Source organism: Acanthochromis polyacanthus, chromosome 14 (assembly GCF_021347895.1).
Source record: "Acanthochromis polyacanthus isolate Apoly-LR-REF ecotype Palm Island chromosome 14, KAUST_Apoly_ChrSc, whole genome shotgun sequence".
Taxonomy (NCBI): Eukaryota; Metazoa; Chordata; class Actinopteri; family Pomacentridae; genus Acanthochromis; species Acanthochromis polyacanthus.
Genome location: NC_067126.1, coordinates 19,740,497 through 19,759,255, shown reverse-complemented (window position 1 = coordinate 19,759,255; position 18,759 = coordinate 19,740,497). Strand labels below are relative to the sequence as shown.

Below are 18,759 nucleotides of genomic sequence, written 5' to 3'. Positions count from 1 at the left end.
TTAGCTAACATATCTGGATCTAAAGTGGGCTTTTTAAGCAAAGGTTTGATGACAGCAACCTTAAAAGCCTGTGGTACATAGCCTGTTACTAGAGAGAGATTAATCAGATCTAACATTGAAGAATTAATTAAAGGTAAAATCTCCTTGAAGAGTCTAGTTGGGATAGGATCTAAAAGACATGTTGATGGTTTGGATGTAGAAACTGTTGAAATTAGTTCAGAGAGACATATAGGAGTGAAGAATTCTAAAGATTCATCAGGTCTAACAGCCAATTCAAAAGCATCTGTGACATTTGTAGGAAGGGCCAGATTAATTTTATCTCTAATCATAACTATTTTATGTGTAAAGAAGCTCATGAAGTCGTTACTGGTTAAAGCTAAAGGAATACAAGGTTCAACAGAGCTCTGACTCTTTGTCAGCCTGGCTACAGTGCTAAAGAGAAACCTAGGGTTGTTCTTGTTCTCATCTATTAAAGATGAATAATAAGTTGTCCTGGCATTACGAAGAGCTTTTTTATAGATTACTAGACTATTTTTCCAAGCCACATACACCACATACAAGCCACAATTGGTTGTATACCTACCCAATTGCTGCAGAGTGATTTGAAAGACAACCTTTTAGCCCGCCTCCCTCCCTGTCGAGCGGTCCTAGACCCTTGTGCCTTCAGAACATGGGTCTTGCGCGGCTAGGCTATGTGACAGATGCATATGTAATAAAGATTCCATTATAAAAAAAAAATAATTAAAAGGTGTAAGAGTAATTGGAAACTCAGGAATACCATGATATGCAAGGTCTTTACAAGTGTATGTAAACTTTGTTCACAGCTGTTAGATCAAATAATTGGCTTTAATCCTACCCCTGTCATATGTGCAACAAGCCAATATACCCAATTAATGTAAACTAACTGGGACTCTCTTCTTGTTTTTAGGTGTTTAGGGAACATCCACTGATGGCACTGTACCCCTCTGACTTCAACCCATCTGCTGAGATGCAAAGTTTCGGTGATCCTGTCTTCAACCAGCCCAACACTGCTCTTTTGTCTCTAGTGCTCATGATGGGCACTTTCTTTGTGGCATTCTTCCTCAGGAAGTTCAGAAACAGTCGTTTTTTAGGTGGCAAGGTAATCTCTTTAAAGTTTTATTTCAAACAGTTGACCTTAATTTGGGAATATTAAGACACCCTATTGACATTTCTCCTAAAACACTGTTTAAATGTAATATTTCTCGCAAAAATGCACCAAGAGAAACCTAACAAATGTATGCAATGCATTTTGTTTCCCCTAAACATAGATACCTCTTTGAACATTGCTGCCACTAACTGCTGCAGAAAAGTTTAAAATCTTCTGCAGGGGTCTGTGTCACGTCTTGCTCATGCATGTCTTGACATACTGTACACACAGAACCAGTACCACTTCATGAAACATTGTTCTTTAGCACTTCTAGTGAAAAAAAATAATCTGCAGGCTACCTTTTAATCCATTGTCTTCGGGAAAAAAAAGATAATGCTTAATGTGTATTGCCAACACACCTTATATACAAAAAATCCCTTCATCTGTTGATTTGTTTTCCTTTTAAATGCAGTTCATTGTTTCAGTTTGGATGATTAGCTATATGATGTTTCCAGCATAGCTACAAAGAAGCTTGAGAAAAGACTTCTTTCAGCTGTGTAAATTCAAATTTTCCAATATATCAGTAACTGCAAATTATGCCTCAGGCTTTCATTTTAGCAACCATACATTCCCTTGCTTGGTGTCAATTTTTAGTTCAGAAGTTGTACACAGCAAAGGGATTGTGGTTAAAACAGTTTGTATCGGTCATATCAAGGCACCCAAAGTGAAAATTCTCTTTTTCTGCTAAATCTTTGTCTCATACTGCTGTAAACTCTCTCATGGGGTATTATGATGCATTTCTACTTTATATATCATTTGCTTTCTCGATATCCACAGGCCAGAAGAATTATTGGTGACTTTGGCATCCCGATCTCAATCTTAGTTTCAGTTTTGGTGGATTACTCGATTACTGACACTTACACACAGGTAACTTCACTGTCAGTCATCTTAGTCACAACAGTTCAGGTGCATTTGATTGAAGTTCTAATAAGTCAGTGCCTCTTTTCACTACTTAAACTTGACTGTTTTTACTTTTAGAAACTCAATGTGCCGTCAGGATTTTCAGTCACCTCCCCTGACAAGAGAGGCTGGTTCATCAGTCCCTTTGGTGACAAGCAACCTTTTCCAACCTGGATGATGGGAGCGTCTGTTGTCCCTGCCCTTCTTGTCTTCATTCTCATTTTCATGGAAACTCAAATCACTTCGTACGTAAACTATGATTGCCTCCAGCTTTATCGTACTAGGTGTAAAGCCTGTGTGTGTAATAGTAAACTGTATGCTTTCTGAATTGTCTTTCTCAGCATGAGTATTTTAAAATTTTTACTGTTGTTTCTCTAATCTCTCAGATTGATAGTCAGTAAGAAGGAGCGTCGTCTGGTTAAAGGTTCCGGCTTCCACTTGGATCTCCTGCTCATTGTTATCCTCGGTGCTATCTGCCCCCTGTTCGGCCTGCCGTGGCTCACTGCAGCCACGGTGCGCTCTGTCACTCATGTCAACGCACTGACAGTCATGAGCAAGGCCACGGCTCCCGGTGAAAAGCCAATGATCCAGGAGGTGAAAGAACAGAGGCTGACCGGGCTTCTGGTGGCTGTTCTTGTTGGTAAGGAAAGGAAAGAAAGGACTGGTCTACAAACTCCAGCCCTGAACATCTACTATCAAATTTAGCTTAGCAGCTGCAGTTAGGCACGCAGGCCTTTCAAGATTTGTTGTCCTGTACATGCCATAAAGGTGTGCAAACGGTTCATTTGGAGTAATACTCAAAGTCTCAATAAGCCAGAATACAAAACTAAATGTGAACAAGAAAAGCACTCAGAGAGCGCAGTACTCCGCCAAGGCTGCTCAGTCATTTCCGACGGCTGAAATCTTGAAAAGGTTTGTGGCAGAACTCACGGCAACCTAGAATGTGGCCATTTAATATAGATGTACCCACAAACAAAATGACCTTGCGCTGAGCACAGGCGTGTGTTATGCATGTGTACGTTATGTACTGATACCGAATCACGTCACCTAAATATGTAGCGGGCAGCAGGAATTGATGGGACTCGGAAACACCAGCACAATTTAATCAATTGTTCCTTGTAACATTTCTGATGGATTAGTCCTAGTAAGAGGAATTATTATTTGTAGTAGGATCACAATCATGCCATCGTCAGCCGACAGCTGACGTATTGTTCACTTGTAGTCATAGTTACAGTGATGCCATGCCGCTATCTCGCAATGATACAGAAATCTTTATCAAATCTGCCGATCCAGACTATAACTATATGTCTGGCCTTCCCTGGAAATTTCATCCAAATCCATCTGTTGCCAACAGGCAAACAGGCAGACAAATGTTGGCCGAGTGTGACATAACCCCGCCGTTCCTTTGCGGAGTAAAAAATCCTAAGGAACGATTTAAATAATGTGCTATCTACTTTTTAACATTTCTGGCTAACAAGCTCACAACCAAATGTGTAGTCACTTGCAATAGCTTTAGTTCCCAAGCCAATGGAAACTAAATTATTTTGAGATATTAAATCCTAAGTCCAAACAAAAGTACGCCAAGATGCTAGTATATTACAGAATTCTATTTGAAATTACTAACATTCAGATAAATGTATCCTGTCCAGTGTAGTTTATTTTTACCCGTGGTGCACTTTTTTGGATGTTGCTGCTTGATGTTGCTGATGAGGATGCAGATGGTGTCTGGTGCTGCCTGCAGACTTAGTCATGGCGCCAATGATGCCACCCTTCTGCTAAGGTTACATTAAATGGAAAATGGAATGAAAAAAGTTCAGCAGGCGCCATCCTGAGATGACTATAACTCATGCTGAGCTTATATGGCTGAAAGCAACAGCTGATGCAATATGACATCATCACATGCACATGAAATGCTATCTGATGCAACATATAAGAAATATTTCTATATATTGAGGTTATTCACATGATTACAATTGTAAGGGGTGATGCATTTTCTTTGAACATCAGTGCAACTGACCTACAAAACATAAAAAAGGTTCTTCATTTACTTCAGTGTCCCGTATGTGGATCATGAGGCTGCTGACTTTTTGCCTGAATGATGTTGGTTTTGCCTCTTTTAACACACCACCATGTATGCCGCCATCACTAATGCTATTTTACAGGGTGCTTATTTCAAAACAATTAAGCTGGAACCATTAAACAGTCAGTGAGGGGCAGATTCCAGCTAACATAGCCAAAGACCTCAGTTAGACTAAGAGTCCTGCTTTACTTTGGCTACCTGTGTGAAACTAGAGACCTGCTAATTCAACGATGACAGTGATTCAATGCTGAGAGGTCATTCTGCCACCATCATCTTTGTAAACTGCATATGTTTTGTGCGGGAGCAGAAAGCTTGACAGGTGAAGCAACAGTAACTAAGGCAGTAACAGTGCTCAGGGAACAGTTAATTGGTTGGTGGAATGCTCCTTTTCAGACCCATTATGTAATTACTATTACTTTCCATAACCGCAAATGTATCTGTAATTAATCAAGAACAGCCTAAGTTCCACAAAACATGGTGGTACTTTCATTACAATTCACAGCAGATTAATCTGAGCGACACACAACAGTGCACCTGGAAGAGATAAAGAGGAATCTTAACTACTGGCCAGTTCCAGAATAGTTATAGTATTTTGTTTTAGGGCTGCAGGGGTTTTATATATATATATATTTTTTTTTATTTTTATTTTTTTACACAACAGTAATTACAGTGGTGGAATTTCCTGGCAAGTAGTTGTTATGAGAGGCAAACATGAGCTGGAAGGTACAGAGTGGCACTTCTGCAGCTCCTGCATGTCTAGACATTCATGAAGTATGACTCAGTCTCTGCTACAGCTTAAAACGATTTTACATTCTGTTTACAAATTGTCTTCGAAATGAACCGAAGCCGTCGCCATTCCAAACGAGAACCTGCTCAATTCAAAATGCAGCCTCGGACATCGCAGGATTGTTTTTATCCTCTTACTTGTGCTGGTTGCCAGTTGAATGTCTTGTTTCGATTAAGGTAGGGCTCCCAAGCAGCCTTAAGTATAGTTTGATCCAGTTTTGTATACAACTGTAGTGAGTCATCATGATGGCTGAGCTTTTGTTTGATTGAAGTGCTGTTTGGATTAGGAGCAAGACTTTTTGGATTATCCCAGAGAGGGTTTCGACCAGGGCATCTGAACAGGGAATGTGTTTCAAATAAACGGCACTGACAGCGTGTTTGTTTTTAAGGGCTGTTCCCTTGTTGAATGAATAATTTTCTCCACAGTTGAAAATTATTATACATGTGTGCAGCATTAAAAATATAACAGAAAACCCATGTAAAAGCTTCCCTTTTAACCCTTCTTTGCCCATCAGGTATGTCCATAGTGATGACCGATATGCTCCGCCTCATCCCTCTGGCTGTTCTCTTTGGTATCTTCCTCTACATGGGGGTCACCTCTCTGACGGGCATCCAGCTCTATGAACGTATTACACTCATGGTGACGCCTGCCAAGCACCACCCGGACCACATCTACGTCACAAAGGTAACAATAACGATGTGGACGTTGTTTACATCTGTTATCAGTGGGAGGACAGAGACACTGAATCCAGCAAACTGCATCCACCATCAACATTTGAGTTCCTTCAGTCAGTACAGAAAAAAAAAAAAAACACAGACTGGGATGTTGAAGAGTGAGAGACAAAACAGAACATCTCAGAATAAGGACACACTCCTGTAAAAAACATTACTAAACACCACTATTCTGGTACTGAGTTGTGGTTTTTAACTTAGTTTTGAGAGAGTAGCCTCATCATTCAGTGTTATTATGAGAGTTGCAGAAGTTTGGACCCCAAGCTGACAGTTACCTCAACAGCTGAGGATAAATAGTCTAGTTTCTGGCTGCCTGATGAAGTAGAACTTGGGAGAGGCGAGGTAAATTCAGGTTTAACTCTGAGTTTTCAGGGCTGGGCTTTGATGCTTGTTCATATCTTACTTTGTTACTTATTTCACATAACTTATGCTATACACTTATTCTGCTTCAGAGCAAGTTATGTTCCAGATGACAGGTCAACACATGTGAAAGAACCACCGACTGGCCAATAGGTTCCCTATAGTAAATAGTATCACCATTACTGGAAGATCCTGGGTTTCTCTGACCATGCACGGTTAGAGGGTCTTTGATAAGGGAAAGTGTTTATAGAGTCCATCTAAACCCTTTTCTTTCTTTAATGAACATAGATATGAGAGATTCTCAGTGTAGTCTACCGTGCTTATTATTTTTCCCCATGACTGAAAACAATTTCATTGTTCTGTTGGCCTTTGCATAACGATATATCCCAAAGCAGGGACTGATAAAGCAACAAAGTCTTGTATTTGTTTACGATATGACATTTGCAAGCTACTTACTGTTGTCTTTTTGTTAAATTTAACTTTGTTTTTTACCACTAATGTTGCACCTGAAAGAACATGAGGCTAAATGACATGCATGCTGAAAAAATAAGCTATACCCTGCCGTTCAAATGTTTGGAGTCACCCGGACAATTTCATGATTTATATAAAAACTTGGGCTTTTATTCTTGTGCTAACATAACTGCACAAGGGTTTTCTAGTCATCAGTTAGTCTTTCAACACCATTATCTAACACAATGTAGCATTAGAACACAGGAGTGATGGTTGCTGGAAATGTTCCCCCTATGTAGATATTCGATTTAAAATCAGCCATTTCCAGCAAGAGTAGTTATTTACCACATTAACAATGTCTACACTGTATTTTTTGATTAATTTAATGTTATCTTCACTGAAAAAAACTGCTTTTCTTTGAAAAATAAGGACATTTTTAGGTGACCCCAAACGTTTGAACAGTAGTGTATATCAGCAACACATTTTTTAAAAAGTACACAATTGTAGTTTAATTATAGTCAGGTGATACTAGTGCCTTAATGATGACATTACACATTCACATGGTTTTTGCCAGCTGTCTTCGTGCTTTGGCTGCAGCAGCTGTGTTGCCTTTAGCCTGTATTATATTTTCATGCCTCCTGTTGGTTTAGGCTTATAGTTTGTTCGTTATGTAAGAAATATGTCATTGTAGACCTGTCTGGCCCTCCTGTGTCAACACGCTCATAGATAGATTCACAAACCCCAGGCTGACTGAACAAGTTGATAACTGACTTCATGAGGCTGCTTAGCCTGACTGTGGTTGTTATTAGGTGTAGTGATGCCAGATACCAAAAACATGTGCTGGGTGTTTTGAACTGGCTTCACAGTACAGGCCTCAGTCATCACCCTGCAACAAATTTACATCTAATCATTAAAATACAGTACACTTTATGCATCCTCTGCATCATCAGTGTCAAACATTACAGTGACTTTCATCCACATGTGTAGATCCCCATTCTGTGGTTCATCATCAAAGTGTCATATTAAAGGAGTAGGTGATGATGTACCTGCACACTGTTAGTGGAACCCTGTTCTCGTTTAACCAGCTCGTTTTGCATTACAGAATAGTCTGGCTGGCTTTTGTTTTCATTCTGCTATAGGGGGAAAAAAAAAATGCTCCACCTTGTTTCTTTAACAAATTATAATTGTCTTGGACGAAACTAAGCGAAGGATGCGGCTTCAGTGTTCACTCAAAATACTGACAGGTGGAATTGTTTTGGTGGAACATTTTACATGTAAGGGGGCGGGCGCTGTCCCAGAAATGGATAATCCACTGAAGAAACTAGCAGTGCTGCCTTACTGCACCACCCAGACTTTTGGAGACCGCTACCATGTTGTTGTTTCCCGTAGCAAAAGGGATGTTAAATATGGTAGTACGCAGATAGAAGAAGGCAGGATGAAGCCACCTGAGATGAGCGGACAGTGGAAAGCTGTACTGTTTATCTGGTGAGTCATACTACTAGAAAACTGGCCAAGGTGTTTCCATACTGTGGCACCCGTCTTTGTACAGTTGTACTCCAGCCATCCTAGCTGTGTTTTAAAAAGCACAGGCCTCGCTGTCTTTCATTTGTTTGCATGGCGTGGCTGTGTGCAGAGTGTAATATTCTCTAACTCATAACCGGTACCTGAAACAATATGACCCCACCAACCCTTTAATGTTTTTATGGTACAGACTAAATGCCCACTTAGCAGAACCTACTGTTGTTGTGTCAGACAATAAAACAAGAACCCGTATAAAAGTATGATTTTTTAGGAATCTTTCTGAATTTATTGTACAGCAGATGTCCGTCACAAAGCCATCCATCATTCACTGCATCATTACACATCATCCTAACTTGCAGTGCAGCCCGAGACACGAAAATAAATTCACCCTCTGTCTCATGTTTTAAAAGCCAATATGAGTGGATTTTCTTGCTTTTTAAAAGTTTATTCCTAGAAAGAATTACTTAAAATCCAGTTCCTTTTGCTCATTTTCCACCTAAATGCAGCATTTTCCACTAGATGGAGCCAGAAACATGTGAGATTTTCTTTATGGAAGCAAACTGTTGGTGAGTGGTGTGTTTAATTTGTCTTTATATGCCCCTTTGAGTGTCTCTGTGTGTCTGTGCTGTGGCCTATGGTTTAATGCATTTCAGCCCAGTCACCACCACATGTGTGTTGTTTCAGGTGAAGACATGGCGAATGAACATGTTCACCATCATCCAGCTGGCCTGCATCGTGGCTCTGTGGGTAGTGAAGTCCACTGTGGCCTCGCTGGCGTTCCCCTTCGTCCTCATCATGACGGTGCCGCTGCGCCGCCTCATCCTCTCCAGGATTTTCGAGGAACGTGAGCTCCAGGCGGTAGGTTTGGGTAGCAGAGAGATTCCAGGAATGTTTGAAACCTTGCCACCGTCGTCTAATCCCGCATCGCCTCAGGATACGTATTTTACAGCAAATTTAACATTAGATGGAAGTTGCCATGTTTTTATGCCTGTCTAGCGCTACCACCGCTTAAAGAAAAGCTGCAAAGGAACTTCACCCCTGACATTCCTGATGATTTTCTGCTCTGTGATCATGGAGGACTTTCCCATGCAAATATTTTCAAATGATAGGCAAATATTTCTTTTTGCTCTGGGTTCTAACCAGACAAAGATTCGTAGTCCTTCCAGAAGCCGGGTTTTAGATTTTCTTGGATAGATTTGCTAAACCCATGCATGTCATCACTGTAAGATTAAGACCTTCCATTTCCAAAATGTCAACCTTTTTTTAAGAGCGAGGATAAGCAGCTTTGCGCATAACTTGACCGCTATTCATGTTGTGTTCATCCAAAGGTCTCATGAACCTCTGGCACCGTAGAACTGCCCCCAAACCACCTTAAAATGAAGTAAAATTTACCAAAATTGAGTCTATGACGTAAGAACCCTCACCCCTTCTAACCTCAACCTTGTATGAACCAGATAATAAATGTCACAGTTTTTATATCTTTGCTTGACTTTGTTCTACCACAGATGATTGGTAGTTGGAAGAAGCAATGAAGAGCAATGAAAGAGCAATGGGAAAAATCATAAATTGTTGCGTGTTGGTTCTGGTTTTCTTGTTTTCACACTGGTACTGTTAAGCGTGACAACATATGAACCTATAGAAAACTTGTTTATTGGGTCATTTTAATGTTCAGTAGGAATCACATAGAAGAATCAAATTCCAGTGAGCTGCAGAAAGTAATGTTGCACTTTAATGGATTTTATTAAATTTTTTTGCCTGTTTTGTGTTCACAAAAACCACATGTGGAAATAATTGATTTGGACCATCACTAGTTGAGATAATTTTGCAATGTAATATCGCCTGGGTATACAGGGGTGTTTGAAAGTTTGTGAAAGGAATGATTTATTCATTGAGGAACGAATCATCCTATATTAAGAAGTATGTGAACTTTAAAACTTAAATTAGTCAGTCAGGTTAAGTGTATGGCCTATTTTATTGAAAGAGTAATTTATTAAACTTTGATCTTTACATCACATGTTTGTGGAAGTGTGTCGTGGCACAAGAAAGGAGAGTTTTAAATACCTAAGAAAAAGAGTTTTTGCTCATCAGGCTGGAAAAAGTTAGAAAACATGTCTAAGAAGTTTGGACTTCACTGACACATAGTCAGACTGTTGTCACTCCAACAGCAAGTCATGTAATAGTCCGGCAGGTCATAAAGAAACCACGGTAACTTCTAACAAACTAAATGTCCTTCTAACTATGGCTAATGTTAACGTTCCTGAGTCCGCTCCTGCGTCTCTAGTTTGCTAAAGATCACATGGGATGGAGGAGAACAAAGCAGTCCTTTTAGGTTTAAATGAAAAGCATCATGTTTGGAGAAAAAAACAACACTACGTTGCAGCCTAAAAACCTCATCCCATTTCTAAAGCATGGCGGTGGTATCATGGTTTAAGCCAAATATGGCTCATCGTCATTAGTCGAACAATGAAATATAAATTATACCAGATAATTCCACTTGAAAATTCTTCACACATTGTCAGTTACAAATACTGTGTGGTTGCTACATTTTATCATGGGCAGAGACAGAAATCTTGATAATGTTGCCAAAGACATATGCATTGCTTATGTGCTGCAAACAAAAAGACTGTACTCTGGAGAATTAGTTTAGCAATTGGTTTACGCTCACTGTCAAGTTTGTATGCTAAATATTCCATAAATATGGTAATTTAGCTTAGCGTAACTGGAAAGTGGGCTTGAAGCACTGCAGTCGAGTTGGTAGTCAAAATTAGTGACTTTGGCAGAGTTACACGAGCCATTTCAGGATGTTTCCAGAAAGTCCAAAAAGATAAGTTAGCTGGCAAGTTAAGTCAAACATGTAAGTCATAATAATTGATGCAGCTTGCACTTGGCTAGAAAGCAAATCATTTCCTGAAATGTACAAAAAAAAATTCCTAATTAACAGAATTGACAGTAATTATGTTGTTTAATTCATGCTAAAGTCACATATCTAGTATCATGTATCACTAAAGCTTAATTGACACCTCACTTGGAATAAAAATGACCAAAGATAATTTGTCTTTTCACAGCTGGATTGCGATGAGGATTCTCCAAACTTTGATGAAGATGGACGAGACGAGTACAACGAGATCCACATGCTTGTGTAGATTTGAACTTGACCCGTCCAGTAGGACCTCCTTCATCCTCCAGCTCTGACCAATCAGAGCAAGCAAGCCTCTTTGGAAACCTCAGTGTCTCTGGGTAGCAGTGACAAAGTGAGAGGAGCTACTGTAATGGTGTTTCTAAAATATACAAAAGCTATAGCTGGATAAGCACTTCTTACCTTTGTTTATACCAGTTTTTTTTGAAAATGGCACACCTGATGTTAGATCTTTGTGGTGACGGTGTTGTGTTTAACCTCCCTGAAGATGTTATTCTGTCAGAGACCAGAAAATAGATCGGAATGCATACCTGAAGTGGACGGTGCAAATCTAGTTGAACACAAAACTTACATGAACACTTTTTATCCCTTTAATTACTCTGCAGGTTCTGGGCATAAGTGCAATGATGACGTGACCTCTAGGACTACAGCAGGCTGAAACATTTAGGCAGATGTTGGCACTGAGCAATTAAAAAATGAACCAATTGGCTGTGTTTTTTCATGAAGAAAGTAGATTTTCATCAAAATTCATAATTGCTCAGATGAATTGACTCTTAACTGTCAAAGCCCTGAATGAATTTCACTGCCTTTGTAGTTTAGCTGCCTTTTTCCTTCATACTCCTGCCCTTGCCTATAGGTTGCAATGATGTGCAAACAAGGAGTTAAGTAGTCCTTTTCCTTTCTGTACAGACTTTTAGAAATGAGCACTTTGACTGGGCAAAAGTTCACTCTTGTCGCTGCCAACCGAGCTCCCTGGCACAAAGCCCGCTCTCTAAATGTAGTCTCCCCATGAAGCCAAAATCCCTGGAGGCGGTGCAAGCCTCTTCAAGGGTTGTTACTGTACTGTGTTAGGTGTTTAATGCCCTACATACCAGTCCGCTGATCTCATTATTGTGACCTTGGATGTATAAGTAAATAGCTAACATGGTCTCAACCTTATTTTTCTACTTTGTTGTATCTATTTATTTTGTGACCTGTTGGACTTAATGCCAGATTCTCAGTTGTGTTTATACTCCAAATAGCTTCAACTACTATAAGAGTTAGTATAAAATTTAAAAAAAGAACATTGTGTAGGTTGACACATTCAAAACAGAATATATGTCATTATTCATCCATTCTTTCATCTTCTCTGCGAGATTTCCATAGCGTGGTGCATTTGTTTTACAGATGTCATGAATAATATAGTAACACACGTGACTGGACAAGCATAGAAACTAAGCAAACACACAAGAAGTGAAAACGATGGGGAGCAGTCGAGTGTTGGCAGGATGTATGAATGATGCATTGTACAGAAAGACTGTGAGCTTGGAATTCTAATGTACCATCTGTGTTCAGAGTTGTTTTAAAATGCCAAGAGATTTCGTTTTCACTTCTATATTGCGAGCCCACTATAGAACACTTCTCCGAAACTTTCCTTCTGTCACACAGAATGCATCTTTCATAACATGAAAGGACACACAATTAAATAGGAGAAGTAATCATTTTGTAACAAAAGTCAGAATTTGATGGGTCCTAGCAGCTAAATATTTCATCTTGGAGGGGTAGTCCATGAATGTCGACCGCTGTTAGCCGGAGATGGAAAATCAGGAAAAAAACAGCCTTAACTGAACCATTGAGATGTTAGGAGGATGTTCAGTAACTGCCATCCAAAACATATTTCTTTTTAAAAGAGGGAGTAGCAGAAAAATGAGCCAATATATTTGATTTATTCTTATTTTTTTGACCTCCTTTTTTATCACTGACTCATTTGGGAAACCTTATTTCCTCTGTTTCCTGAAAAGTCATGGATAATCTTTTTTTTTCCCTTTTGAAACACAGTTCATAGTCCATTGTACTCCAAAAAGACCTGATAACTGATCACGTTCAAGGACAGTATAGATAGCCCTAACTCAAACCTCATACTCTGGGAGTTGGCCAAAAACAGTTAACCAATTCAGAACGGAAGGTTTGTGCGCACTGTCCCTATTCTCAAATAATTACTTCAATATTTCGTCATTAAACCTAAAATTTTCTGAGAAAAGTGTAGATAGGAAAGTCAGTAAAGGCAGAGCATGTGTGGCAGGACATTTCTGTAAATCTTTATCAAATACTACAGAGGCCCTGAAAGGTCATGGTGAGAATATTTGCAGGACTGCTTTTGCATCAAGTCTCAGTACTTCTGCATTCCCTCACCATAACTTTTGTTTTACCTTGCATTGGTTTTGTGTTACTTCATAATGAGTATGTGTCACCATTAATCCATGGAGAAAGCCTGAGCTGTATTATGGAACAATATCATGTCTTACAACCATATAAAAGAAGGGCGTAATCTCCGAATCTTAAAGTAAAGCCAATGCAGAAGTGACTTAAACCTGTACTCTTTCTATTGGCCACCTGGGGGTGACATCTGTGGTTGCAAAAAGAAATTTATTGTAAAAAGCTTGTACGAAAACAATCCTATTTCTCACTTGATTTGTTACCTCAGATAAACTGTTTCTGGAACAAGATTATTAGGGCTGGACCCGAATATCCGAATATTCGGTTGTTGTGGTGGTATTCGAATATTAATTCCGAATACTTGGAATTCCCGGAGATGGAGATATCCATGCTAATGCTATTGGCAAGATCAAAATGCCAAGCGAGAGATGGAGCAGTATTTAGACATGAATAATAGAGACATAAATAATAGAAATGAATGAATAATATTCTGTCATTACACCATCAGCCACCCCACCTCCCCATCCCCCCCACACGAATGAGCCAAAGAATCGGATATTTGTAATTAATTGAGCCCAAATATCCGGAGCCCAGCAACTGCCATAGAGATTATTTATGTTCCCATCTAGAGTAAAACCAACAATAAAGCAAAGTATGTTTAAGGACAAGGCTACCATGTCATTGACAGGTTGCTAACATATCGGTGTGTCCTCAACTTCTCAACCCTCATTTGTTGACTGAGATGGCAGTGAACAAGTCGTCTTTTCGACTTAAGAAAAGACGACTTCCAGGTTTTGACTTCAGACTGGAAGTCCATGGTTGCTATGTCCATTTTTTCTTCCTATCTATGATTATGATAGACTGTTGCTTGTTGTGACTGGAGTGACAGCTGGTGTACCCTCATCTGTGGCTATCAGGGTCTAGTCTGTACCATTGCATTTAGATAAGTAGCTTCATTTTGCAGACTTGGGATGGCACAGCTGTCACAGCAACTGTAGCCTTAGCTATGCTTTGCTTGTTACAGTTATGGCTGCAACAAATTCATTTTAAATGACTGTAGCTGACTTAATTCAGTAGTTGTGTCTGTATAGTGATGGTTTGGTTTGCCTAGCATTGTATTGAACTTATTATATTGTTAGGGTTAGGGGTTAGGGTTAGGATATCCTAGACATATCCATAGTTCCTTAGATTTAACCACAGAAGCAGCAATTCTCAGCAAAACCCATATATCCAGCCACAGTTTCACCACCACAGGCAGGCTGTACTGACAGAGATCGGCCATTTAAAATGAATAATGAGCACTAAATGCATTGTGTAAAGTGTCACATCATGTCTCTTCTTGCAGAGCCTTAAACTGGTACCGGACCAACACACTAACTGCATAAATTCTATTGCAAGGTAACGCAAAAGCACCGCTCAAAATGTTGTTGCCGTGATCTTTCAGGTGTCCCCTAAAAGACAACTAAACCTCATTGAAAACATACTTGTAAGAATCAGCAATGTACTATAATGCATCCATGCTAACCACATCTCATTTCACATAACCATGTCCTACATTATGAGCCATGCAACAATTCTGTCTCAGGGGAAACTGACCTTTGATCTGTAAATATTGCTTCCCAGCCTTTAGTTTGTTGTTCCTTTTGTGTACATAAAGCAGTCAAGGCAATCCAACACTTACAATGTAAAAATATATGACTTATAGTCCAGGCTTTTATGTTATACAATGGAGAAAAGAAGGTCACGGAATGAGAATGAATGTGTTTACTGCAGTGAAGTGATGTAGAAGTTTAACCGTAAATGAATCTTTTGCTCCCTGATTGTTCTCTTTAGACGTGCACTTGAAACTCCACTTTGATGTGAAGCATACACCTGCTGTAGTCTGTGTTTAATTCTGCAGCGCCCCAAGTTAATGAGTCACAGAATGTGCTTTACATTAGCCCTCTGTAGCAGTTTCATTGAAAATGGGCTGCGTTATTAATGGACCTTTTCAACCATGTGTTTATGTTGCAGGATGTAAAGAATGCAATGGCAAAGTAAGGGCAAACACACTGGGATGTTTTCTCTATTATACTTGCCCCACTATGTTCATAACGTTATTGAATGTATGTGTTTCACTGACTGGGTTTGCAAGGGCATGATTATATATACGGAAGGTCATTAATGACAAGATTTTGAAATACCGAAGATCAGCAACTTCTGCCACAGAAGAAACATGAAAAGGGGTTTCTAAAGCTTTTTTTTTGTTTTATTTTTCTTCTGGTCTGAAACTAGTTGACTTTAAAGAATGTTACACTCCCAGTGCCCAGATTTCCCGAAAGCAAAGTAAAAATGATTTTTTTCCTTAATACTTTCTCCGTAAGTGAGCAGATAATGGTGCTCTGCCCTTTGAAGTCCCACAGTCTTTTTGGCTGTTTATAATCCTTTCGTGTAAAGTTCAACTGGAGGCCGAGCTATCCTTTAGAAATTACCTGAGCTGTCAATGGCTGTGTTTCCATCAAACTGTTCAGCAAATGTGAAGCAAACTTTCAAAAGTTGCAAACTAAGCTTGTTTCAATTATGTTCTCCATAGAAAATTAACTAGGCTATGCTGTGCCATCAGAAAGTATGTATAGGCTACTATCAGTTTACCACTGATGTGAGATTAATGTTCGCTAGGTCAGAACTGAATTACAAAAGGTGTTTGCATCTCCCATGAAGTGCATCAGCTGTCTTTTTTAAAGAAATTTCAAAACCAAATCAAGCAAGCATAAAAACCTTTTTGCTAAATTGAGAATCGTTTTCCCAGATTTTGCTGTTATCACTGACCGTCCCTCATGTGCTTCATCAAAAAATGCTGTAAAAATATTTCAACGCAGCAGGTGTAACTGTAGCCCTAAAAATGCTTTGTGAAAAAGTAGAAGCAGATATTAAAAGTTGGCTTTACTCCAACTTTTGTTAACAAATATCATATACACCACCATTCAAAAGTTTTGATTCACTTAGAAATGTCATTATATTTGAAAGAAAATCTGTTATTTTTCAATGAAGATAACATTAAATTAATCAGAAATACAGTCTAGACATTGTTAATGTGGTAAGTGACTATTCTAGCTGGAAATGGATGGTTTTTAATGGAATAACTCCATAGGGGTACAGAGGAACATTTCCAGCAACCATCACTCCTGTGTTCTAATGCTACATTGTGTTAGCTAATGGTGTTGAAAGGCTAATTGATGATTAGAAAAGCCTTGTGCCACTATGTTAGCGCGTGAGTAAACGTATGAGTTTTCATGGAAAACATGAAATTGCCTGGGTGACCCCAAACTTTTGAACCATAGTGTATCTGTTCATGCAAGCATCTTGTTTACCGGTTTGATTTTAACTTTACCTTTTTTGTGTTTGATAAATCATTTTGTTATAATTAGACTTCTGTACATAACCAGCATAGGCGAATAGTAAAGGATATTCACAACACTTCAGTGCAATGCAATGACAGAGATTAGTCGGACATCAAACGTGATTGTCTGGCAAAAAAATTGTGGATCAAATTGAGAACAAAGATTTTTAATTCTGTACATTTTTTTGATAAAAAATAATAGTAAATTAGTCCTTTAACTCGGCATTAGTGGTTCACTTTTTAGCCAAAGTTAGTAAGTTTTTGCAATCTGAATGCAGTAGAATGACAAATTAGAAGATAACCTGAACCATTGACCCCTATGGTGAGGGCATCTAGTGCCTCCGTTATAGGGCTACTCCGGATCACTTATAAGGAGTTCTGAGTGATCACCTTAACAGTTTTATCCTGATGGGAATCATCTCTTTCAGAATGACAATGCTGCCATCCATGGGAAATGAGCAGTTTGATGAAAATGATAGGAATCATATAATTTTTCCTTCACAGTCATCAGGTGTTGACCCTGTTGGAGCTGTTGGACTAACATGCTCTCCACCACCATCATCTAAACACCAAATGAGGGAATATTTTTTGGACGAATGGTGTTCAGTTCCTCCAGTGGAGTTCCAGAGACTTAGAGAATCAATACCAAAGTGCTGAGGGAATGTTCTGGTGGCACATGGTCTCTCAATACATTAGTGAAACACTTGAAGCTGTTTTTTTTCCTTTATCTCCCATCTGTATATATCTGCTGTGCTGAATGACCCGCAGTGGTAAAGGAGTCATAAGGATTTATGCCTTTTGTTGTCTGAGAATACAAGTCTGTTAGACCATTCAACACATCCACGTGCTTTTGTTATGACAAGAATTGGTGTGTCTGAGTTTGCCAAGACTGAACTGGTGAACATATTCTTAGCAAAACATCCTTGCAGTATTTACACAGGAGAAAAAGTGGAATTGCGGGTATTATTTAAGATAATAAAAGGTGCGGTGCTACTACTCAGTACTGTCTGGCTGTTAGATGTTGAAGCACACAAGATGAAAAGGAAAATAGTTTTTTTTTGACCCCAAAAAAGTTCTGCCATGTCAATGTTCTGAGTTTACCGCTTTTCGTCACCTTATACCTCCATGGTAGCAGCGCAGACCACCCACTCAAATCTAAGACTTGCCTCTGTTATTTTTGAACCTACTCTAATTGAACATCATCGCTTTGAGTAAAGACGTCTGGCGATCTTGGAACTTGCATATGGAATAATGTATTGAGTTCAACCATTTCTAACTATAAATCAGATATGTGTGAAACGTGATAAATGACTCTATGGAAGGTTGCTCGAGCTGATATTTTCTCAAGAGCAAAAGAATTATAGTGGACAGTATGGTTTGGATATTATGGATATATTACTGCATACCAAAGGATTAGTTCCTTAGCAGGTTCCGTGTCCTAATTTTGGTCTTCAGTGTCGCATTTTGCTGATCTCCTATGTTGTAAATTTAATATTATCCTTTTCAGTTTTCCTATTTTGTGGCTAGTTCTTTTTTATTCTGTGAAACACTTTGGCATAACAGCTTTGATCTGGGTGTTGTGACAGGTATGTTCAGTCAGAAACAGCTATTATTTTTACAACGATGCCACAAAAAAATGCATTTTTTTTTTCTCAAAGCATTGTTAAAGCTGCATTAAGCAACTTTTTAACCTTTCAACAGAGCAACAAGTCCAGTCAAACTCGAATGTGTTAGCAGGTAATTATAGATCTATTCATATAATTCTTATAAACTCTTTGGAGTCAACTAGTTCTTAAGAAAACTAGTGGACTGTTCTTTGGATTGGACAGACACTGGGCTCTCCTCACTGCCTTGTTTACTGCAGCTCTCTGCCAGTCGACTCTCAGTGAGATCAACATCCATTTCACATTACAGGGAATCATTAAATCAGTGCTGAAATTCGAACCATTGCCTAACGGAGCTTTACAATGTTTTGTCGAGGTCTGCACAACAATCTTTTCACATATACTTTACTAAACAGATTATAAATGAATGAAATGCAGTATGTTTGC

General features: G+C 39.0%; 1 protein-coding gene across 1 annotated transcript in view; it reads left to right on the top strand.

Annotated features, from left to right (window-relative positions):
• Positions 1–17,704, top strand: part of LOC110969841 (anion exchange protein 3-like) — a 99,216-nt gene extending 81,512 nt beyond the window's left edge. Inside the window, 7 exon segments of the mRNA XM_051958617.1 lie at positions 929–1,120; positions 1,946–2,035; positions 2,147–2,313; positions 2,455–2,708; positions 5,450–5,619; positions 8,682–8,855; positions 11,063–17,704. Coding sequence (XP_051814577.1) covers positions 929–1,120; positions 1,946–2,035; positions 2,147–2,313; positions 2,455–2,708; positions 5,450–5,619; positions 8,682–8,855; positions 11,063–11,140 — 1,125 coding nt within the window. The 3' untranslated portion in view covers positions 11,141–17,704.
• The last annotated feature ends 1,055 nt before the right edge of the window (positions 17,705–18,759 follow it).